At 37.7% G+C, this 24090-nt stretch overlaps 1 protein-coding gene across 2 annotated transcripts; it reads right to left on the reverse strand.

Annotated features, from left to right (window-relative positions):
• Nucleotides 1-891: 891 nt before the first annotated feature.
• On the reverse strand, nt 892-19240 carry LOC146331173 (uncharacterized). Of its 2 annotated transcripts, none has more exons than XM_084727803.1 (11): nt 19186-19240; nt 17724-17913; nt 17294-17385; nt 16975-17207; nt 16459-16695; nt 16296-16370; nt 15955-16171; nt 13359-13567; nt 11920-11992; nt 3732-3849; nt 892-1506 (listed from the first exon to the last, which is right to left on the reverse strand). In XM_084727803.1, exons 1-11 carry the CDS (start codon nt 19199-19201, stop codon nt 1311-1313), a joined length of 1656 nt encoding a protein of 551 aa, XP_084583929.1. In that variant the 5' UTR covers nt 19202-19240; the 3' UTR covers nt 892-1310. The 2 variants fall into 2 exon arrangements, with proteins under 2 accessions (XP_084583929.1, XP_084583937.1); XM_084727811.1 differs by lacking the exon at nt 19186-19240 and adding an exon at nt 18960-19118.
• Between the last annotated feature and the right edge of the window lie 4850 nt (nt 19241-24090).

Genomic DNA, 24090 nt, shown 5'->3' on the forward strand with positions numbered 1-24090 from the left:
TTCAGGTTTTTTCCTAAATTATCTGACAAGTGTCTAACACTCATTACCATAAATGATCTATAAGCCATAATTAGGTGAGATGATGCCAACCTTTGTTCTCAATGCTCTATGATACGGCTAAGTAGTTTTAGAAATTTGTCACTTTAATTTAGCATTTAAGCAATAAACATAATAACAGAAATTTAAAATGAGCCACAATTAATACTTTGGACATGACCTTGGTCTCCTCAGTGGTAGCTATGAGACTGAATATGGACGGGATTGCATAAAAAGTTACTAAAAAGATCAGGAAGACTCATCTCTGATGCAATATTCACATGAAATAATCTGCCCAAATTGCATCCAAATTGCTAATAACTTCCTACAGTTGTTTTCATTGTTTGGATTTAATTGTATAGTTTATCAGTTGTTCAGTACCGTTACTGTACTTCATTAAATGTAATATGTAATATCCATACAATATGCCACTTAGTCAGAGGTTTTCAGTTTACACAATGTTAAAAAAGTGGTCTCTTTGGAAAAAAGTTGTGAAGCACTGCTGTACATCACCTTAAACTGCATGTGAATAAAATAGTTCCATAAATATAAACTAAACTTTTCAATATGTTCAGACTTTTTGTAATAGGCACAATACAAAAGATCATTTATTTCAATGCATTTATTTATCAAAATGGTTTAAACAACATTTGATGTACAAAACAATGTCAAGAGATCATACAGAAGTTAATGTGACATGTTTGAAGACACACAGTAATAACAGTTTTCTTTTACTTTCTTGGACCCAAGAGATATTTTCTCATGTTTGACATGTTTTCTCAGAAAATTTCCATCATGTGACAAGAAGACGGGCAGCTGTTGTACCTCATTTTAGTATTTATGTATTTTCATGTATGTTATCAGATATGCACTGACATGAAAACTTTTTTTTTTCCACAGATCATAATGCAAATTGTTTTGATGTATTTATTCATTTATGTTTTCTAGTTTAACTCTGTATGTGGTTCTAGTTATATATAATTGCTAAAAATCATCAATCATTGAATGTTTACAGTTTCAGTGACAGCATCAGCCTCAAAAATCCAGCATCTGTCGGCCTCAACAGGACGCATAGAGGACAAAAAGCTGCCGGTCATCTTATCACACAATCAAACAGATGTTCACTGACCACAAGTTAAACATCCAGTAAGATTTAAACTAACACTGCTGTGAATGTGTCAAAAGGAGATAATGTGAATGGTGCCTATTTTGCAGACTAATCCCAGGAGAGTGAAGAGGAGAAAAAGAAGTTTTCATCTCTTCATCTACCCCCTCTACCACAGACTTTGCCCACCCTCTATGACTAAGTTATGCCCTGTCATGTAGTCGGAGGCGTCAGATGCCAAGTAGACCACTGCAGCTTGCAGGTCTGTCACTTGAGCCAGTCTACCAGCAGGGATATCTGACAGCCAGCGCTGCACCAGAGGCCTCAGACTCTCCGAGTGGATGAGAGGGGTGTCAACAATCCCCCTGAAAAGAGAGAGACGGAGAAAGGGGGGGGGGGGGAGAAAAAAAAAAACACAATGAAATCAGAAGGCATCACAGTTCAGAGCCAGGAGTGACAGCGTCGTTTCAGAGCCACCACTTTGGTGACAAAAATAAGCCCAATTATCCTTTGAAGAAAGGGCATGGCGTGGCATCTCTGATGATGTTTACAGTGGGACCAGTGGCACTCGAATGACTGGCACATCTCAGGAAGCGCTCACGGGTATGAGGGGACGTCTGTAAGCCTTTGGTTAAGGACTTATTATAAGAAACTCCTGATTCCAGATCGAAATGAGACGAGATGAGATTTAGATGGAATTCATGAGAAAATGTCTGCTGCTTTTGGTTTTGTGCGAAGGTAGGCAGTAATTAAGTACAGATACTGTACATTGTAGCGTGTTTTTATTTTGCATCATTGTATGCTGCCATCCCAACATCAAGACCAACTTCAGCCTATATGAATGGGACAATAACACAGGAAAGACGATTTCTTGGTGTATCCATCAGCACGTATCAGGCACAACAGACAACTGTGACATAAACAACATAAAAGCTGTAACAAAATGACAAAGATGTAACAAAATGACAAAAATGTAACAAGACAAAAAAAGACAAAGCAAGAACCAATGTAACAAGATAAAATAGACGTGACAAGACTAAACAAAACAAGATGAAAAAGGCGTAACAAGACAAAAAGCAACCTAAAAGTCTTAACAAGGAGAGAAACGGCGTAGAAGGTGCAACAAGACAAAAAACACAAAGACAAAAAAATTAAATAACAGGCTAACAGACTGACTTAAAACAAACTAACACAAAAAAGACATTAAACAAAAAATTAAAGCTAAGTAAAAGACAGAAACAACATACTAAGAAAAAAAAAGACAATTCAAGATGAAACTGACAAAAGCATGTGGCTCGACCGTGACAAAGTTAGCTTAGCACAGAAAAAGCTGATAGAAATGTCTTTAAGAAGGGCAACTGTTTACTTTAATACTTTGAATTGAGAGTTGAATCAGAACTGCTACTTTTTTACACAAGTATTTGTACTTCTACTTGAAAACAGAATGGGTGTACTATTCCTGTCCCTGGTTTTGTGCCTGCACTGGCATCTAATAGCTCTACGACATCATTACTCAGTCACAACACTTTCTACAGTAAAATATCACAGAGCTTACATTTGAATAAATATGTCAACACGTCCGCGTGTGCCTAATATGAGACGACTTCTGACTTTCTACACAATTGACATGACAGTGACTAAAAGCCGTGAGGCCTGAATCATTGTTCGATGTATCCCGGTGCCTTGATATGGAATTCCAACATTGGATAAATTAGCACTTCCAAGGAGCGTGTGACACCTTGGTTAACATATTCCACCTCAATTATATTTCTCTTCAGCTGCCCTGTTATCTGGAACCTTTGCTGGCAATCAGAGGTGCTGTTTTCCCTCAGCCAATTTTCTAGATAATGCAGCTTATCACCGCTGCGGCTAAAGTTGCCAATGGAATCAGGCTCCAGTCAACCTCGTGAGCGCTAATTGTGTCCCTTTTTTATGCATATTTACCGACTGTCACTTCAAAGAAATCAGCGGCCCATTGAGACACCCAGTTAGCGCGGGGGAGAGAGAATTGCTTCTTTGCAAATTAAAATTAGCAAACAAGCTGCCGATAAATACAGCTGAGCGAGGCGCGCGCGTGTGTGAGGGCTTTGTTCTGGGGCTGTGACTGGGCCTGGCTCGCCCAGTGCCACCGGACGGATTTGCTCAGGGATGGCTGGGGCTAAGGGATGCTCCACTTAACACACACACACCCCACACACATGCAGCCGTTCCTGTGTTCTCCTCTTTTCTTTCCCCCCTGCTCAGCTTCACAGACAAATAGATACAAACAAGGCGCTATTGTTGCGCCGACACTTGGAGTGAGGTTGCAAATTTGATTCCCTAATTGAATAGAACAATTAGAGCAAGTGTTTGGTTGATTCATCCCTCAAGACGTCATCTAATTAAGCACTGATGTATTGTTTGAGGACTTAAATTAGTGCATCATTCTCAAATGGGGCTCTTCATGTGAAAGCAAACACGCTAATCGCCACTTCCTCTTGCAGCTCAATCCCTCACAACACTCAAAGGTGGACCAGGACAATTTGGCAAGACGATGGGGTAAGAGAAGAAGAAGAAGAAGAGGAAGGCCGAGAGCAGACGGCACACTTACGGTGAGATGCAGTTGACACGCACTCCTCTGTCGATCCACTCAGTGCCCAGAGTCTGAGTCAGTTTGACCACTCCAGCTTTGGACGTGTTGTAGGAAAGCTGCTTCTGAGGATGAGGGACTGCAGGGTACAAAGAGGACAGAAAGGAAATCAGCTGGCACAAAATTTCCTGCATCATATATATATATATATATTTTTTGTTTGTTTTTACAATTGGTAACATCCTTTTGTCCAATCTGGAGTCACATTTTCAAAATCCTGAACACAGTTAGCACATCTGCCTGTTATGAACCATGTCATTACACAATTTATGTTGTTTTCAAAGAATATGCAGTCAAATAACACATTACTAAGATGTTTAGATTTTCTTCACATACAAGCTCACCCAATACAAAAATTATGGATCTGAAAACCTAGTGCTCAAAGCCTTAAATATAGTATAAAGCCTCTACGTCTGTAACAGCAGGAGCTCAAAAGCTCTACTCAAACTGCTAATGAGCAGTTTTGAGTTAACAGATCATTGAAACATTGAGAAATTGTTGATTCACAGAAAGTTCTGTGATTCCAGCTAATTCCAACCTCAACAGAGGCAGAGACATAACTAGGTGTTTAAGTTCTTTCATTACATGGACATATACAGAAAAAAGGGGACTTTCTGGGTTGGTTTTGTTCAATGTAGTCACACTGACCAACACTGAGAAGGAGAAAGAGAGAAAAGACAAGGGAGAGGAGTAGTTGGATGAAGGTGAGGAAGAGGATCAGGCAGAAGAGTAGTCAAACCAGAACAAATGCCTTTTTTGTCGGTCACTGGCAGCAATTTCATGTTGCTAATAACACTTTTACTGCAGCAAGTTTGTGTCTTGGACTTTTTTCCCCCAATGTATGTTTCTCTAGAGTAAAGATAACAAGTTCACTTTTGCAATACTTGAGTGAGATTATAATCTATGTTGGAATGATGTTTATGTCTATGCTTACGCTTGGATGATGCTGATGTATTGTGGCTTTTTGATGACAATGGACTAACATGCTGGAATGTTTTGTTTGTAGTAAATGTGTCCGAATAACCCCATGAGGTGATGAAAATGACTGCTTTGCCATGTTTTGACAGAATGAGTGTTTGTAGAGAAGGTGTTTTGCATTTTTAAATGTAGAGTTGATATTTTATGAACAAAACGTGGGTTGCTGAGTAGAAAATTAACTATTGGGCTGACTGTGTTATGTAAGTGTGTTGCTGGTTTAAGACTTTAGAAAAAGTTTTGTTTAGCATTTAACATGTTTGGTAACAATTGTTAACTAGGATTACCGCCTCATGGTCATAAGCCTCTGCCAACCAATCAAGTTGCAGTCTTCCCTGATTCATATAATTAGTGTATGAATTCTTGAGTTACGGCCAAAACAAGTTTAGTGAAGTCACAGTGATCAGTTCATCCTCAAGTCCAATTTGAAATTTGTGCCAGATCTGAAGATATTCCATCAAGGAATGTTTGAGATAATGCATCCAGGAGAAAAGGACAGATGAGTTCAGCACTACCTTGACCTTTGACCTCAAAATTCCAATCAGTTCATTGAAGAAATTCCATTGAGATGTTACTGAGGTATTCTATTCATGAGAATGAGACGGGACGGGACGGCTGGTCATCCTTGAGTCCAGGTGGTCATTTGTGCCAAGTTTGAAGAAATTCCCTCAAGGCGTTGTTGAGATATCATGTTCAGAACAATGGGACATAAGTATGGACTAGAGCGGCAACAATTAATCAAATAATCACTTATTAAATCAACTGCCAGCTATTCTGATAAGCGAATGATTGTTTTAAGTCATATTTTAATATCAAAACTTTCAGTTTTCAGCTTCTCAAATGTGAAAATTTTCTGTTTTGTTTTGTTCTTTTTGACAGTAAACTGAGTATCTTTGGTTTGCGGACAAAACAAAACATTTAAGGATGTCACCTTGGGCTTTGGGAAACAGTGATCATCATTTTTTTTTTTTTTACCATTTTCTTAACCAAACAACTAATAAATGAATCCAGAAAACAATCGACAGATTGATCGATGATGAAAATAATTGACAAATATACAGACAGACAACCTGAAAACATAGTGTCACTGGCACAGAGGCACAAAAATGTGATAATGGTATGCACTTTTCTAATTTAATAGGTTCTTATTAAAAATAATTTTGTTTTAGGAGTAATTTCCTTAACAGAAAATAGAGAATAGCATTAGTTCTTTTCTCACATGAGCTGACAACATATACATTTTATATCGCAGCTCCTGCGGTTTCTTGTGGATTCTACATAAAAGCTCTTCCATTAGCTGCCAGGGACTCTGTGGATGAAGCCATGTAAAATTAATTGCTTATAATGTCCAGTTATGCTCTGTCCTCAGCAACAAAGACGGGGAGCCATTTGTTTGCCTTGACCATCACAGATGCTGCACACTGCATGGGATGCCGGGACAGGGGCTCATTTTCTGCTGGTTGATTAATCATCACAAGGAAGGCTCCAAGTTACATACAACTTTAGTAGTTAACCTCGTCACCCGCCGATCTGACTGCCAAATGGCTTCAGTGTGAGACCGGGATGATAAATACCAGCCAGCTGCAAAGAGGCAGGGACTGGTCCTGGGGAGAAGAGGCCGGAGCATCCCGGATAAAAAAGGAGAAAAATGTGCAGGATGGAGGTAAAAGTTGCTAAAGAAATAAGATGTAAAAGGGTGGGACGACAGGAGGGCGGTTGAGTGGGATTGTGGTGAGTGTGGCGAGATAGCTGAGGAAAGGTAAGATTGGGTTGGGCTGGGCTGGATAAGGGTAGGCTAGGACCTCAGAGGAGCAGGCGAGGAGGAGCAGAGCCCAGGGCTTACACGCAGATTGAAGGTGAAATCCGACTTATCAGGACAGGAAACACAGCTCAAAATGCCTAACAGCACTAATCCTCGCTCAAGACCTGATGATACGGCCCCAAAATACCATTCAGAAAATGCCTTCATCCTTTAAATAAACCTGCATTGATGTTTTTCGCCGTCTTAAAGAGCAGTAATCCCCAGAGAAGGAAAAAGGAGGTAGAAGGAGAGCATTCTCCAAAGCCCTCTTTAACATTCACCCTGCTACTTATTGCCCATTTCAAGTGGGAGAAAACATGCTCTTTATCAGGCACGCCTTTTACGTTTTGAATTCTTCGGAGTTCAAATGATGCACTCTTTTTTCCCAGAATGGCGTGTGCATTATTATGCAGCTGAGATCTGCAGGTGCGAGAGTCACAAATCCCTCAGTAAGGTCATCACGCAGCCAAAAAAACTGAGTGTGACCATATCAAGTTTGATATATCCTGTCTGGGAGTCTTTGAGCTGCTGGCCATTATTCAGAAAAAAAAAGGTGCTTGATGGTCGGGACTGTGTATGTGTGTGTTTGTGTGTGTGTGTGTGTGTGTGGAGGGGGGTGTTAGTGGGCACACACACGCACGTTCTATTCAGCAGATGGACAAAAAGCTGTCATTGTGCATTTTAATTGGGCATTTACGGCTGCTTTTTGGGCTTCCACTTGGCTAGAACAGGTCCCATCTGATTACACATTATGACAATATTATAACAGATGTCCAGACCAATAAAGTAAATTCCTGAAGGACTGTACGTAATGTGAGTAATTGATCATTTTTTTTATGCCGGCCTCTATTTACCAGCATGCTCCTGTTTTACAGATTGCCCCTGCAGTCGGGACTGGGGCCCATATGGCACAGTGGTTTACTGGCGATTTGACTATACTGCTGATGAAGTGTTGCTGTTCCTCTGGAGGAACCTGTTGGAAGAGGAACATTTACACCGGCGCTGCGAATTACAAGGCTTTTACTAGGCTCTCGCTAAACTCTGAAAGTGTCTTCCGCTGTTCAAACAAGGCTGCTGGCACAGGCTGGGGTTTTTTTGCCGCTGCACAGGAACCCTCCCTTCCCAAGTTGGACCTCAGGTTGCCTTCCACATCCTCCAGACAGCTCCGCAGAGAGGGGATGTTTATTATGATGCAAAAGCGCCTCGGCGAGACGCAATCACAACACTTTCCTGCTATGCTTACTGTATGCAGGGGTGGATGCATCTCTATAGAACAGTTTAACTGGGGTAAAAGTTGCACAGGCGAAAAGCCGGTTAATCCTGTTTTAAACGTGCAGGTTCACCTCGAGTTTCTCATAAACAGGAAAACTAATATATACAGCTTCAAAACATACTACAGATTTACATGAGGGCACTCTGCTAAATCATGAAGATCCCGTTGACAAAGAAATTAAAGTAGGTCTGTACTGTCAATTGATCTGTCAGTTATTTTCTTAATTATTCAGTTGTTTGGTCCATAAAATGTCAGAAAATGTTGATCTGTGTTTCCTAAAGCCAAAGGTGGCGTCCTCAGGCATCTTGTTCTTTTGGGTTTTGGGTTCAAAGATATAAGGAGTAAAGAAGCCAGAAAATATTACCATGGAATCAGAGAATTTTGACCTTTTTTCTTTAAAAAAAAAAAACAAAACCAAAAAAAAAAAAAAAACCTTCAGTTAGCAATTAATCGATTATCAAAATAGCTGGCGATTCATTTTATAATCGATTCATAATCGATTAATCAAGTGAAGTGGGTCAATAGTCAGGTAACAATTTCTAAATTGTATAAATTATTATCCCATACAACTTATACAACCACTAAGTCACAGTGGGACAAAGATCTAGGGCAATGATACTCAACCTAAGGCCCAGGAGCCAAATCTGGCCCTGTGATAGGGTGCTGGGTGGCCCGCTGACCGTTTTCCATTTTCCCAACTCATTCTGGCTGATTGCAAATTCCAATACCGATATCTGCTAGACTTTTTTTCCAGCTTTTGTCAGAGAACATTAATGAGTGAATGAACATATTATACTGTCTACTCGTATCGTGATGGTCCACTGACAGACCCAAAACAATGGTTTTCATAATAAAGTACAACTGTTTTCATGATAAAATAGTGCTTTACAAAATAGAAAGACAACACATTTCTAAATGGACACATTCACTGGACTAAATAAAAAAGCTACTGCTGACTGGTTATTTCCGTTTTGTTCTTTACGAATTCATCTGAATGTTCGGGATGATGACTCTTAAGATGGGCAGGTCAGTTTGTAGGGTTGAAGAAATGTGATTTGGCTCCTCCTCGCATGTCCGACACTGAGCAATCACAGCAAACAGCAATCCATTTTCAGACACTTCAAAAAACGTCATCAAAAAGCATCATATTATTGGTTTGTCATATCACCAGAGAGATTGGCAAGTTCAAGCAGTTACCGATATTTCAATTGAAAGCCATTATCTGCTGATACCAGTGGTGTGCATCCCCAATAATAATGTTCCTTGGCCGTTTCTTGGGAAGTTGCATAATAGCACACACACTTAATTATGCTATTTATTCTGTTCCTGGTGGGAGCATTATGTTAAATGTTGTATACACTCTTTAAATGTAATGTATTTGCAGCTCTTAAATACAGCAAAATATTTGTTTTAAGTAAATTTAGTTGATGACAAGTTAGTATGTCATTTAATTCAAAAATATACAATATTTCAAGGGAATTTTTAAAGGAAAAATGAGTTATGTGCCTTTTAAGGTTTAGTCATTTTATCTGATAGATATTATTAATATTTTTTATTAACTTGCCCTGGGCTTCCTGCCCCCAAGGCAAAGCAAGTTGAGTATCCCTGAACTAGGGGTATCTTTCAGCACAGACTAATGGTCAAATTCATATCAAATAATTACCAGAAAATTCTTTTTTTTTTTTTTTTTTTTGAATATTGAATTTGAAATCTATATAATTTACATACATGATATTTTGTTTAGATCATATTTGATATTTAAGGCAATTATGAAAATTCATGGATCACAATAGTTTTTATTTTAAAATTCATTAAAGTAAATATTATGCATTGCTTTAGGAAAATTTGGCACATTTCAAATCAATTTTTCAAAATAGATTATGATAGCCAAGAAATTGCTTGTGTTACAATCAATTGTTTGCAACATCCAAGTGATTATAATGAGCAGGTTGCATACATAAAAAATGCATACCAGCTGTATCATATTTGATACACACATTTTCAACATGATTTTACTGTGAAATAAGGCACGAAATATCAAGTAATTATAGGCCGATAAAAAACAATTTTCAAATTGATATCTTTGTAACAATGACTGTTATACTTACTGTAACTTTTTCAAAATAAGCAAAGGTTACCCTGCCAAAACTACGCGAATTACTACGTGAAGGCAGCCATGTTGGATGTTGCACTTACAGGCCAGCTGCTGACTGCAGTGCACTGACAGTCCTCCAGGGGGCAGAAGACATGGCTCACAGCGCAGACAACAGATTTATCAGGAAAGTCATATTTGATGTTGTAGAGGTCTCAGAAACTCATGTATTAAACATGATACAAATGGTGTTATAGTACCAGTCTACCAGTGAATAATTTTTCCTTTTTTTCCCCTTACGCTTTCTTTACATCAAGGTTGCTCTTTAATATATGGAAATTGAAATGTCATGGAATAGATAATTAAGCATGACTGTCATATTGTTGTCAGTTAGTATTTTAAGTTAAAAACTGTTCAGTTCAGTCTGCTTCACACTCTCTGCTCTGGGGTGTTTCAGGACGGTGGTGCTGGCACCTGACCTTGTGTGGGTTCCTTTGACTGGTGGCCGTTCTTGACCCCCGGAGCCACCCACTCCCACCCCCTGTCCTTCTTTTGAGGCAAGACAGAACTTTATTTATCCAAAAGGAAATCCTTGTGCGAGACTGCTCCAAATATTACAGTAACATAATAACAACAACAATAGAGTATTAAATATGAAATGGAATATAAAATATAAAGTGTGTAAGAAGTTAATGCAAAGAAACAAGGGTATCAAACATACAGCCTCCAAAATCGGCCCACCAAAAGGGTCTGTTCCAGCCCACTGGGTGATTTTGCAGCATACTTGCCGACCCCCCCCCGATTTTAGACAGTGGCCTCTCCAAGTTTCCTCCTGTCGTCACAATTCTACCATATTTCCCCTGATTTATGATGAATATTTTACAAATGTTTTTCTAAGGATATGTTTGTTAAGCTCCCCTAATAAAATATGCCCCTTTCTTTTAAAACATTTTGTAAGAAAGAGGAAGAGGGTGTAAAAATTTGTTTTCTGTGTTACGTTAATCAAATTTGACATTGAATGAGGCAATGCTTGCTGCTCTATTCAGATTTCCAGCTCATAAGTTTTAGGTCATCTACAGCCATTTGTATGCAAAAAAAGTACTTTTAGTTTTGTTATTTTCAGAGATTGCAGAGAAGCCATAAATTCTGATTTTCCAAAAAAAATGCACTGTTATCCTTGATTTATAAAGTTGGAATTGCACTTATTTCTCATCATCTGTTTCATAATTTTATGATGGTTTTCAGTTTGTTTTACTTCTTTTTACTAAAAAAAAAGGAAAAAGGGGCAAAATGTGGTGAAATAGTTATTTATAGGCTACTATTAAGCAACTGTTTTTCTGGTCCAGTCCACTTGAGATCAAACTGGGCTGTATATGGCCCATGAACTGAAGTGAGTTTGAAATCCATGAACATCATCAGAACTAAGATAAGTTGAGTAAAAAAGTAAGCTAAAATAGAAAAAGTAGTATCAGCAATTACAATGAAAGAAATATTCAGTGCAGGGATATTGAGAAGTAATAAAAGGTTACATTTTACCAGAAAATTCCACATGATAAAAAATATTCTACATGATAATAATAATGAAAAGTGCTAGCACACAATATATTAAAACATGATATTAAATGTAATAGAAAAGTGACATTTCACATGATAATAAACATAATGCATGTTCCCTTTTTTTGTTACTCTTGGTCTTTTGTCGTCTTATTTTGTTATGTCGATGTGTGGATGGAAAACTGCCAGTGATTTTGCAACAGTCATGATCTACAGTCAGATATGACGACTTTATGTCCGACTAATAAAAACTATTTAACGTGATGTGTGCTCTCCCGCACATAGCTGCACAGCACAAATGTATTTAATTCTCCCTTCCTTCCTCCCCCTCCTCCCCCTCCTCCCCCTCCTCCTCCTCCTCCTCTCGACCCAACTCTCCACGCCAAATGGAGAGATTAAAAGCAGACATGGAGGGGCTCCAGAGAGAAGGTGGGGGAATAGAATCATCACTCACCTATTAGACTGGCCATGGAGGCTGTGTTGATAATCTTGCCGTATCCTTGCTTCAACATCACTCGACCTGCCGCCTAAGGCGAGGATTCAGGCGGAAAGAGGCACATTAAACACCTTATTATGGCACTGATATGCTACCAAAAGCCTGAGCACGGATCAACACAACAACATGGAGTTTATCTTTGGAGACAGTAATAGTGGTTAAACAACATTTGGGGCACTTGAGTGGATTTTAACACTGCACATAAGGGGTGGTAGGGTGTATATATAGAGAGATGTCTGACAGAACTAATTTTAGTCAAGACAGTGTAGCTAGAGCTGCTTGGACATCAGTAATTAGGTCATACTCTAACTAGTTTTGACAGGAATAAATTACTGAAAGATTACATGATCAAGAATCCATTTGTTTCTTTAGGAATACTTTCTTGATGGAAGAATTATTAGTATTATACTAAAAAATAAAAATGTAGAATTTGTTCATCAATTTCTAATATGGAATATATTAATAAAAAATACTTTGTAAGTAGAAAAGGTTTTTTTTTTTGGATAAAATGAATGATTGTGTTTTCCTTTATGGGTTATGAAAATTCTACAGGTATCATTTAAAAACCTGTTGGACTATGTTTTTACTTAACTCATGATTAAATTTAACCGCTTTCACATTACAAGGTTGATGTGATCTATAAAAAATAAATACATTTATCATATATTCATTTCAAGCTTTAAATTCATAAATAGGATGAACATAGAGTATGTATGTAATTAGGCTGAATATAGAACATGTATGTACAAAGAGGATGAATATAGGTAATTATTTAAGTTGTGTATGATGGGCACTGAAAATATATTTAATAATAAATATTATGATAGACAAGTGCATGGATTAAAGAAAAGGGATAGGACCAGAGACAAATTTTACTTGTTCCTATTCCTACATTTCTTTTAATGTTTCTTGAGAATTTTATGTATATATTTGCTGTTCAGTTTTGGGTTATTCTTACAAAATAAATCTATTCCATTCTATTCTTTTCTCATATATACTGATTTTATCATATGTTGAAAGTTACGACAGATTCTGTACAATAATTTGTTTAGTTTTAGTTTCCAGACAATGAACACAAGACATCTCTATATTAAAATGATCCTTTGCTGCAGATCTTTTTAATATTCATAAGCTTTTTATAATTCAATATTTTGTTTTTTATCTCCTATCTGATATTCCAATTTCATTTCACTTTCATAGCAGTATAGTTTAGTCTTTTTCTTCTATTTTTCAGTTAAATCATTAACATAAATGAAATGAAGTCAAATTTAATACAATATTAACAGTTGTAGGTGTATTTTTGTTTATCTGAAAATTGTGCATCACACCAATACATCACAGAGCAATACTGCAGAGTAATTAATTCATCACACACACGCAGAGCATGTGATACACACCTGACAGCACATGAACGTCCCCCTCAGGTTGACATTAAAGGTTTGGTCCCACTCCTCCAGACTGGTGTCTTCACTGGCTGAGTTCATGTTGATCCCGGCGTTGTTACAGGCGATGTGAATCGCCCCCCATTTGGACACGATACTGTCAATCATCGACTGGACATCGTCTGATTTGCTGATGTCAGCTGTGATCGAAATGGCATTTATACCTGGATCAAAAGACATGGAAGTCTGTGAGCAAACCTTGTCCAAACCGTAACATTAAACATGATATAAGGAAGTTCTGTTTTAGAAGTTTGAGACGTACTATGCGACTTGAGATTTACAAACAAACATGAAGAACACAAGTTAATTAATTTTGCACTCTTTTTTTAAAAAAATGCATAGGACGTTTTATTCTTTAAGAAGAAAATAGAGGGAAAATGACACATGCAAGAGTACAGAGGAACAGCTATAACTTGGCACAGTGTATCTTATGCTTTAGTATGCTGCCATCTGCTGGACAAACACAATCAGCTGACCACAGTGAGATGAACGCCTTGGAAAGTTTACATGGTTCTGTCGACACAATGCAATGGTTCTTGCATGATTTGGCAGAAATTGTAAGCAGTTTTCTGTTTTCTGCATTCCTCCAGTGATTACTTGCCGACATCTGTCTTTTTTTTCCCTTTTTTTTTTTAAGTTGCTCCTCCATTTAAAGAGCTTGTTTTCAGTGAACTAACAAAAATTTACTCTCATCAAGTCAATACATCAGTGTGACATTCCTTTGAACTTCTTTCACAGTCCAGACTGGAGGGGTCTGCATTACAGGACAAGCACAGAGCCTCCAACAAAAAAAAAAAATACATTTATTATGACCACTTGTTGCATCTTTGAATGTGCAATATACACAACCAAATCTTAACTAACAATTAAATTGTATATATATATATATATATATATATATATATATATATATATATATATATATATATATATATATATAATCAGATGTACAGTTGTTGTCTCAGTTTGTCATAAAAAAAGTAAAATTTCATGTTAAATATTTTCATTAATTTAAAGTTTGTGACAATTACAATAACTTATAAGATATGGTGAAAATTAAGTTTCAAAACAGAATCAATTTCTACAAAAAATGATTGCACAGTATACTAAAATGATATTTAAGCTTTTTAGTTCATGCTTAGTGCTGTATTTTCTTTACACAACTCTAGAAAAACAGAGATGCATTTAGGGCAGTTGGATATTCCGAACTCAAATTTTCTGCATGTGCTGTTGAGTGGTATCTACACCCAACTAACTAGAGAGTAACAGTGGGAACAGAGGGATTTGATTTAAAAAAAGAAAAAGAAAAAAATAATTAGAAATATTTTTTTTTTGGACAAAATCTAATTTTTGTATGTTTCCTGCATGTTAAATGTGAGAATTTGCTGCATTTGCTCATCTTAATGTTCTTTTAAACTGAATATCTTTTAGTGTTGAACTGTTGTTGGAAATTGTGATTTGGCATTCTTCATTGTTTTCTTATGTTTCAAGTAAGAAAAAAATCAACAAAATAATCAGCAGATTATTCGATTATTTAAAAAAATCTTTAGTTGCAACTCTGTTAATTCTTCAAATCAAGAAGTAAATGTGCAGTCATATGAAAACTAGTGCAACTGTGTGAAAGTAAACCTACTTGCAGACTTCAGTGTATTGGGAATTGGCAACTGAGAGATATTTGTACATGTTCCTCTGGCCGGCCTGCACACAATGTGGCAACTCTCATTAAACACAGAGTTTCTGTTTGTTGTGAACCTGACATTTTGTCTGGGTTCACATGAGTTAATGTCCTAAAGTGTCCTCTACAGTGAGCCTCTACAATGCACGAAAAAAATGTGATGCAATGCTGCCTAGGTCAGTGGTTCCCAACCTCTGTCCTTAAGGGATCCCTTTTCTATCATTGAGTAAACTGACAACCCCTCACTATGTGACATATCTCATGGATATTTCATATTATATTTAGTTAATAACAAATAACAGCACAGAACAGCTTATAAACAGTCCAATTAAACCAAACAGTGAACACAGTAAAATGAGCAATGTGGATGAATTTTGAGCAGGTTATTTCCTCTGACTATTCCATCAGAGGTGAGTTTTCCATATATTAGGATTTTTTAAAAATAAAATTATCTGTCTGTATTATGCAGCTTATTTATTTTACTAAATAGGCTTTTGTTTGACAAATTCTATATATTTGTGCAATTAGCTCTTTGGTTTATTTAACCACATACTTGTCTGATGCAGGATGAGACTGTTTAGCAGAGAGTGACAGCTCCGTGTGAATATGGCTTTGGCGACCCCTAGTGGGGTTTTGGAACCAGTGCTTGTGGAGATAATGCAGGGCCATACAGGCTGCCCCTCATGCTAGAAAATTAGTGCTTCTAAATGGGTAAGTAGTTCCCCATGTACTAGTTACACTTTAAATCTGAGTCACATAACACAACAGTTTTAATCTTTTTTTGCTTTTTGCATGCTGGTGCTCTTTTTATTTCTGTCTGCCACTGCATGTGCAGCTCATCCCTTGGCCTACATTTGTTGTGTTCACATCTCTTACCTTTAAGAAAGAGCTCTTTAGCCACAGCCTCAGCTTTATTTTGGTCCAGGTCTACCACAGCCACTTTTGCACCAGCCTCACCCAGCGCATGGGCAAACGCTCGGCCTATGCCCTGCCCGGCACCCGTCACGTACGCCACCTTTCCATCAAGACGCATCCGATCGAGGATGGGGCGACCGTTGACCCCACGGAAGACTTCGTCATCCGTGATTTTAGTCTGCCGCAAATAAACAAGATCAGTCAGAATGATGCTTTTACTCAGAGAAAATCTTCTGTGCAGTCTGATGACAGCAGAGTGGCTGGGTCACTGAGGCCTGACCCTGGGGTTATCTAAACAGTACCTGTGTCAGTGAGCACTCAGAGGACGCAGATATCCGGCGGATGACACTGATACCATCTCTGAGAGGGATAATGACCTTCAAAACAAGAAAGGAATTGTTAAAATAAAAAAAGAACCACCTGTAAAACACATACACTAGTAACATGTTAAGGTTTTAAACGTACCTGTTCCACACGTGGATCTTTAGAGACAAACTGGTTGAATTCTCTAAGAGCTAGTCCGTTGTTATCTGTGGTGTCTTTGAGATAAACCTTGGCTTTGAACAGAGAGTTGTCTACACATATGACCCCTCGCAGTCTCAGCAGGTTGTTGTCCAGAATGAAGTTGTAGTAACTGATGTAATTGTTCTTGTCAGCATCAATGAATACCATGTCAAACTGCTCGCCTGCAGCAGCCAGTTCCTGGAACGGGAAGCAGCAATGTTAGGTAACTGGCCATGTGCCTCATGGTTTGTTAAGTTATTAACACCAAATACAGAAGAGTTAGTGTTAACCTTTGCATGCTCTGATTACGCAAAGCACCTGAAAGAACACACATTTGCTACAATAGTAATGTTGAAAGGGAAAAGTGATGCACTATTAGGTTGAAAAACAGTCCACATAATCTTCTAAATCATGTTTAAAAGATGGTCAAATTTTCCCTAACTGTCCTTCAATATTGACAGGTTTGTTGTCTCTCACCTTCAGGGTGTTCATGGCTGATCCAGTCTTGACAGTAATCTTCTTTCCGTGTGGAGACTTGTCAAAAATGGGCTGGGCGAAGTCTTTGAGGTATGGCTCTAACTCACAGGCAATTAAGCAGCCATCCTCGGGAAGCCCTTCGGCCATGGACAGCGCACCGTAGCCGGTAAACATCCCGATCTCCAGGACCCTCTTAGCTTGACTCATGTGGATCAGCATCTTCAAGGTCTGACCTGCCGAAAAACACATCAGAGACAAAAGTTATCACAATGTGGTAAACCATATATGTACTGGTAAAATGAGCCTGAAAATATCCAACCTTCAACATGTCCAGTGATGCACTCCTTGGGAAGCCGGAACATGGTTTTGCCTTCCTTATGCACTTGATCCCAGTCATGAGAAACTGTTTTTCTACAATTAAGCAAGAATTAAAAAAAAATAATAACAAATTTAACTTAAGGTTGTCAAAAGTTTTAAGTATTGATATGTATACTGGATTTTTGAGATAGATGCCGATAATGATTTTGATGCAATGATCCTTCAATTGTGCTTATGTATGTGTGTGTGTGTATAAACACACACACACATACATATATATGTGTGTGTGTCTTCTTTTTGCTGAGGTATCAAAAGAGCAATAAAATATCTTTTTTTAAACTAGTATTGTAGCAAAATTTTTAGTTCTGGTACTCTGACAGTTCTACTACACAGTAAGTATTTTAAGCCATCAGTTTTTGTGTAGGACATACTCATAAAGCTCTGCCAGAGGCTCACTCTCCTGTGTGGTCATTTTCTCCAGGTAGTCATCCAGACCGCTGGCGATGTCCACAGCCTTCTGCAAGTGACTCTTCAACTCTTCTGACACATTATCACTTGCTGCAGCTATCTCTTTGGCTTTTGTTAGGAGATCCACAAGGACTTCCACTGGGGTGTCGGGAACTGGGGGAATAACATCATGTGATATCGGTTTAGTCATCAACTACTTTCTCTACCATACTCTCTCCTGCTCAGAGGATAAGACAGAAATTATGTTTGCTATCTAGTGATCAGCCAATTATTTTCTCAATTACTCAATGGAATTGTTTGGTCTAGGGCCTGACTAGTACTGGAGTTTAGGGGCTGATGGTTGTAACAATATTGGAGAGTAAATAAAAAAGTGGTATCAATATTGGCTGACATTGCAATTATCCCTCCAATGTGGTTGTCAAATACTTATGACAAACATATGTAGGCAGCATATTTGACAGTTTAATAATAAACTTTATTGCCCAAAATGACATCAGGTATTAATAGTGTCTTTTAGTGTATTTTCTAAATTTAATAGTAAATTTTCACTGGTATTTTTAATAATTATAAATAACTATAAATTAAAACAAATCATAAAATGCTGCCAGAACAAGGAAGATAAAAACAACCTTAATTATATTCTGTCAAAAACAAAAAAGCAATAACAAAAAACAACACAAAACATCATATCAGCGCATATCAGACAACATACTGATACAAATATAGCCGTGACAGGCCAATATCAGTCGGTAATATCGGCTGACTGACATATCTATCAGGCTCTAGTTTGGTCCATAAAAATGTCAGAAAATTATGAAAAATGGTCATCTTGCCCAAATCTTCAGACTGCTTGATTTGTCAGATAAAACATGCCAAGAGCCAAATGTATCTATTAATTACCATACAAGACAAAGAAAAACAGCAAACCATACAAGTGATGAGCTTAATCAGAATAATATTTGCATTTTTGCAGGAAAAATGCCATACAATGCTATCAAATTGTTTTTCAAAAATGCACATTCATTTTACTGATATAACGTTAATGAATTAGGGGATTAACTAACTAATATTCTCAGACCTCATTTACTTTAAGTGCTCCAAAAGCGACACAAAACAAAATGGCATGTTGCTTCATTTTAAACTCATACTGGCGTCACAAAATTTTAAATGACACACACTCAGGTATCGTGAATACGTACTTTTGACATTACTGTGTACTTTTTCGGTATGACAACGTTTTGAGACGAGCACGAACTTGACAACAGGGTTGAGTGTCGGCAGCCTCTTGTCTGTCTGTGGAGACTTCAGCTACACATGGTTGAGTACATGAAGCGTGGACATGCGCTGGAAACTTCCTAACTTTCTGTTACCACAACCTGCCCTCATTAAAATTTACTTCGGTCCAAATGAAGACAATAATCTTACCTTTGTCGGATGGCATGGTGCGTTTATGGGCGTGACGATTTGGGCAGCTGTCAGCGTTGGTACCTGCCTGCCGACGTGGTACCAGACTTTCTGTTATATCAGAGCAACTATGCAAATTGTTGAGTAAGGGGAGTGACTGACAGCTTGTGCAACAGGCGATAACTACATTACGTGAACACGGCTTTTCATAACTTCTTTTTTTCTTTTTTTCATAACAGACAAGAGGGAGGCATAGCTGCACGAGACATCACGTGGAGCACTGTGAATTATCATCAAACTGGGTTTCCTGGGACAATTTGAAGCAACAGCACCGGAAATCATCAAAATTCAAATCGAAATTATTATTATTATTATTATTATTATTATTATTATACTGTTCAAATTCCAAAACTTACCTTTTTAAGCATAAAATTATTATTAGTTCTGTATTGTGTATGCTGGCTCACTGGTGTCTAATGGAGCAGAACCATTGTTAATTTAATTAGCTACAACTGTGATTTTCTGCTAATGTCTGCTGTAAATAAAAAAAATAAATAACGAAATTAAATGTAATTGATTAAAATCTTTGACTTTTGACCCATGAAATAGATGCAGTACACCTTTTTCACGGAATCCATTTGACATGAAATAGCAGGTACACACAGGAGTTATGAATGATTCTAATTTGTTTTGTTGCAATCAGGTCAAACAGGTTCCTGCTGTGGTGCATGTTGGCTCACTGGAAAGAATCAGCTACAGTAAATAGACTTTAATTAGTGGAGTTGACAACACCTGTGTTTCATATCAATATGGCTGCCATGAAAACGGTCTTTTTAATTAGCTACACCTGTGATTTTCTGCTAATGTCTACTGAAACTACATGGAATTGAAATGTATGTAATGGAAATCTTTGACTTACATAATATTACTTGAGTATCAGGTAAGAAATACACCTATTGCTGAAAATCAGCCTCATAAGTTTGTCTCTTGAGAGACACTAACTGTTCAGTTTGTAGCATGTAGCCTAAAACTGAAATAATTATTGACTGATTTAGTGGCCACTTGGGGGCTAAAGGACAAGCCATGAACACAACACTACACTACACTACGCAGGCATTTTGTCAGTTGCTTCGCCTATTTGCATATCCAGTGTATATGAGCAATATTAGCTTTCATATGGAGTCATGTTTCTATATGACAAATGATCTCCACCAAACTGGGAGAAAAATATGGCTCTCAAGTTTCTAAATGCTGACCAGCTAGTCACTTTTCTGCTGTTTAGTGCCATGTTCATAGCTTATAGTCTTTTGTTTTTAGAGCTTTTTTACTTACGTTTTAAGGATTTAGTGTCATCTAGGAGTGAGCTTGCTCATTGCAAAGCCCTTGCCTCACCCCCTCATGAGACACGTGAAAGGTTGTGGCTAAATCTTTGTCTGTCATGAAGCCTCCATGAAAGAGTATCCACTTCCTGTGTAAATATAAATAGCTCATTCTAAGAAAACAAAATGTTTTTTATTTTCAGGTGATTATACACTTATGAAAACATTTATGAATATTATATTGAATTTCTAACACATTCAATCATGATCAATAATAGACTAGAAGCCAGATGAAAATTTTTTCTTTCTGTTTTTTTTTTTATTTTATTTGCTATGAACAACCCCTTTGACATAACACACATCTGATCTATTGCAACTATTACTGCAGCTTTAACCACGAGATGTCTAGAATGTTTTAGAACATTTCTGTGAGGGGAGGTGGGGAGAGACAATGACATCTGGTGGCCTTGTTCTCCTAACTAATCTCACCATACTGGGTCAAAGAGAGCTGTTTTTATGTCTGGCGTCTCTTTATATCTTTATTTTTATGTAACAATCGATTGAAGGCCATAGCATGTGCAAGCACCGAGCCCTGGTGCAGCAGCTGCATCCAGCTAAAAACTGTGTAATTCAAAGTGATTTCTAACCCCCCATGATTATTGTCTTAGCTCAACTCAACTCAACTCAGCTTTATAGATATAGAACCTCTCATACACACATGTAGTCCAAAACAACAGACAAGAAACAAATAAAAATAAGAAAAGAATAATTAAGATAAAAATGAATAAAACATTTGCAGGAACAAAATTAGAATAATAAAGTAAAAGAAACATTGAAAAATAGAATAATATATTAAAAAAAACAGTGATTGAAGCTTAAAAGAGTTAAAACAGTACTTCCAAATAACAATTAAAAGCCAAATTAAAAAGATCCAATAGGTCTTAACTGTCTTCTTAAACATACACAGAGAACTTATTGATCTAATGTCTCTAATGTCTGTATATTCACGTTAAATTTAACTTAAAGTACATGCAGGCTAGAATTGGCAGCTTTTAATTGTGATTGTACATCTTCAATTGCTTGTGTTTGTCCTGCAAATTTCTACTGCAAGTAGTACTTTAACTTGCACCTGAGTTTGTTAAAAGTATGTGAAATTAATTTTAGGTAAAAGGTATGGATGTTCGATACTAACTCTGTTGTAGGAAACTGCTTAAAATATCACATTATTTTGTATATTTACAGTTATGTGTTTTCATAAGGAGGTCACCTCCAGCCTGTATCACACCCTCAACCTGCAGAGTTTAATGGTATATCACTGGGCCCCATACTCAGATTTTTTTTTTTTTTTTACTGTGTAAAAGTTCAACTCTGCCATATGTACAGTATAAAAGATAGTTTATTTGGACCGACATCAGGATTCAGGAAGGATGAGGGTCGAGTATGGAGGGATTATAGGGGTCAAGGTGAGGGGTGGACAGGAACCTGGGGGTCGAGACTCAGTGAGTTTTGTCGCTTCATCCCCCTGTGGTTCCTATAATAGAAGACAGTATTACCTAGATGGAAGTATTAGACAGTAAGTATTAGACATGCTCATAGATATGCACAGGCGATTGGATTAAATCAAGGGTGGGCAATTATTTTTCACAGGGATACAGATGAAAAAAACAATCAGGCAGCTGTGGACCAGACACCAGAAAGTTCTAAAATAGGACACACCAGCAGCACATAGATGAACTAACTGCTGGTTAACACAGTAATACACATCTATTGTTAGTCACCCATTCTGAATTGCCATATGCATGTGCAGTTGTAGCCAAATTATTTTTGTTGGAGTTGAAGTGACAGCAAGAAAACCAATATTAACTGTTTTTGTTAGAGTTTAATTGCAATATTTCCAAGTTCTCATGATTGCCTTTCAGGCTGGGGCAATGGTTGAGGTGGAGGCTGTGTGGAGCTTGAAAAGCTTGGGGTTATTGTCAGGGTGGTGTAACAGGATTTTCTTTTCCTTGACGGCATGCTGTAAGTGGACTACTGGCCAGTTGGAGGTGGTTGTCGGACAGGAAGGAGCCAAACCCAGGGGCTATGAGTTGGTCATTGAACAGCTACAGGTTGGGCCCGAGTGGTTGGACATAGGAAGTCTGGAGGAGTGACTTTCTCCAAAGGGACAGCGGTGAGGACAACGCCCTCTATGTGGAGATGGTAACTAGTTACTGGAAGGAGAGTAATGGATGATGTTTCACTGAGGAACATGAATGATGGGGCACAGACATTACGGCTGGAATGGTGGGGTGACTGCGTCGGGGCAACTAGTTTCAAAAAGCATAGATTGCTGCCTGAGGGTCTGAAGCAGCTCACAGTGCATGATAAGATAAGCAAATCAAATGAGATAACTTTGAGTAATATCTAAGTCTAGAACAGCTAATGTAAGTATGCACATGTGATTGGATTAGAGGCACAGGTAGTTGAATCAGCAAGACGCATCTGATTGTGACTGTGAAAGAGAGTGGCGTGGTTTTGTTCCTGAACCGTAGTCCTAATAATTTCATTAAAATGCAAATACAACAACTGCAGTCCAGCTTCAACAAATATTGGACAGATCTTAGTCACTAAACCATTCTTTCTCTCCAGTCCAACAAGGTTTGACTCCAAGGTGATCTACAGGAAACTGTTATCTGTAGTGTTCTCCAGGAAACCGTAGATCCACTACAAACGGTCTACCGTCAGTTTCAGTTGGGAATACAAGGCAGACACGAGACCCCTCAAGGAGATAACAATTAGAAAAATCAATATTGTGTGAGTCTGTACCACAATAAACTTTGAAAAATAGTGGATAAAATGGATAAGTGGCTCCTGTGGCGTTCCTGTGTTTGGAAAAATGCTGCAAAAGTGCCCTCTTGGTTGGCCCTAAGGTAGATAAAATGTGATAGCCCTTCAGTAAACAGAATGTGATATAGTGTATGTAAACTTGGTATTATGTTTTCGCAATTTGACGGGTGTTGGATTTTTAACACTCTGATCCAATGTGTGAAAAAAAAAAACATCCAGTCTTGTTACACAACAATGCTGTATAACCAAATCAGAAACAGTTAGGGTTAGGGTTTCAGTTGGGAATACAAGGCAGACACGAGACCCCTCAAGGAGATAACAATTAGAAAAATCAATATAGTGTGAGTCTGTACCACAATAAACTTTGAAAAATATGGAATAATAACCCATTTTAGCCCTGTTCAGATACATTATAACCTCTTCATCTGGTCATAATTCTTCATCATCATCATCATCCCTGATCTGGTAGCAAAAAAAAGTAAAATAGAAAACAAATATACATGTAGCTGCAGGTTTTAGGAATAGGTTTTAGGAATATAAAAATAGTATTTATAGCGACCTGAATGATATCCTGTCTGTTTACCAACAAAACAGTCCTCCTCTGCTGGGGTTCAGCTGGGTTTACTGAAGTAGTGCAGTACTTTTAAGATTCTTTTTTAAATTTCCTTCTTCAACTTTCTTAAAATCTGCATTTACTTGGTCTTTTTAATGTTGTGCTCCGGACTGCACTGAAACACACACACACACACACACACACACACACACACACACACACAAAATT

The sequence above is a fragment of the Lutjanus erythropterus genome, chromosome 2, assembly GCF_056507025.1.
Source record: "Lutjanus erythropterus isolate fLutEry1 chromosome 2, fLutEry1.hap2, whole genome shotgun sequence".
NCBI lineage: Eukaryota > Metazoa > Chordata > Actinopteri > Lutjaniformes > Lutjanidae > Lutjanus > Lutjanus erythropterus.

Coding starts and splice junctions, on each gene's coding strand:
- LOC146331173 (XM_084727803.1), bottom strand. Junction 16,696..16,974: donor CAGCCATGAACACCCTGAAG/GTGAGAGACAAC, acceptor TTCCCGTTCCAG/GAACTGGCTGCTGCAGGCGA. Junction 16,172..16,295: donor CTGAGTGCTCACTGACACAG/GTACTGTTTAGA, acceptor TATTTGCGGCAG/ACTAAAATCACGGATGACGA.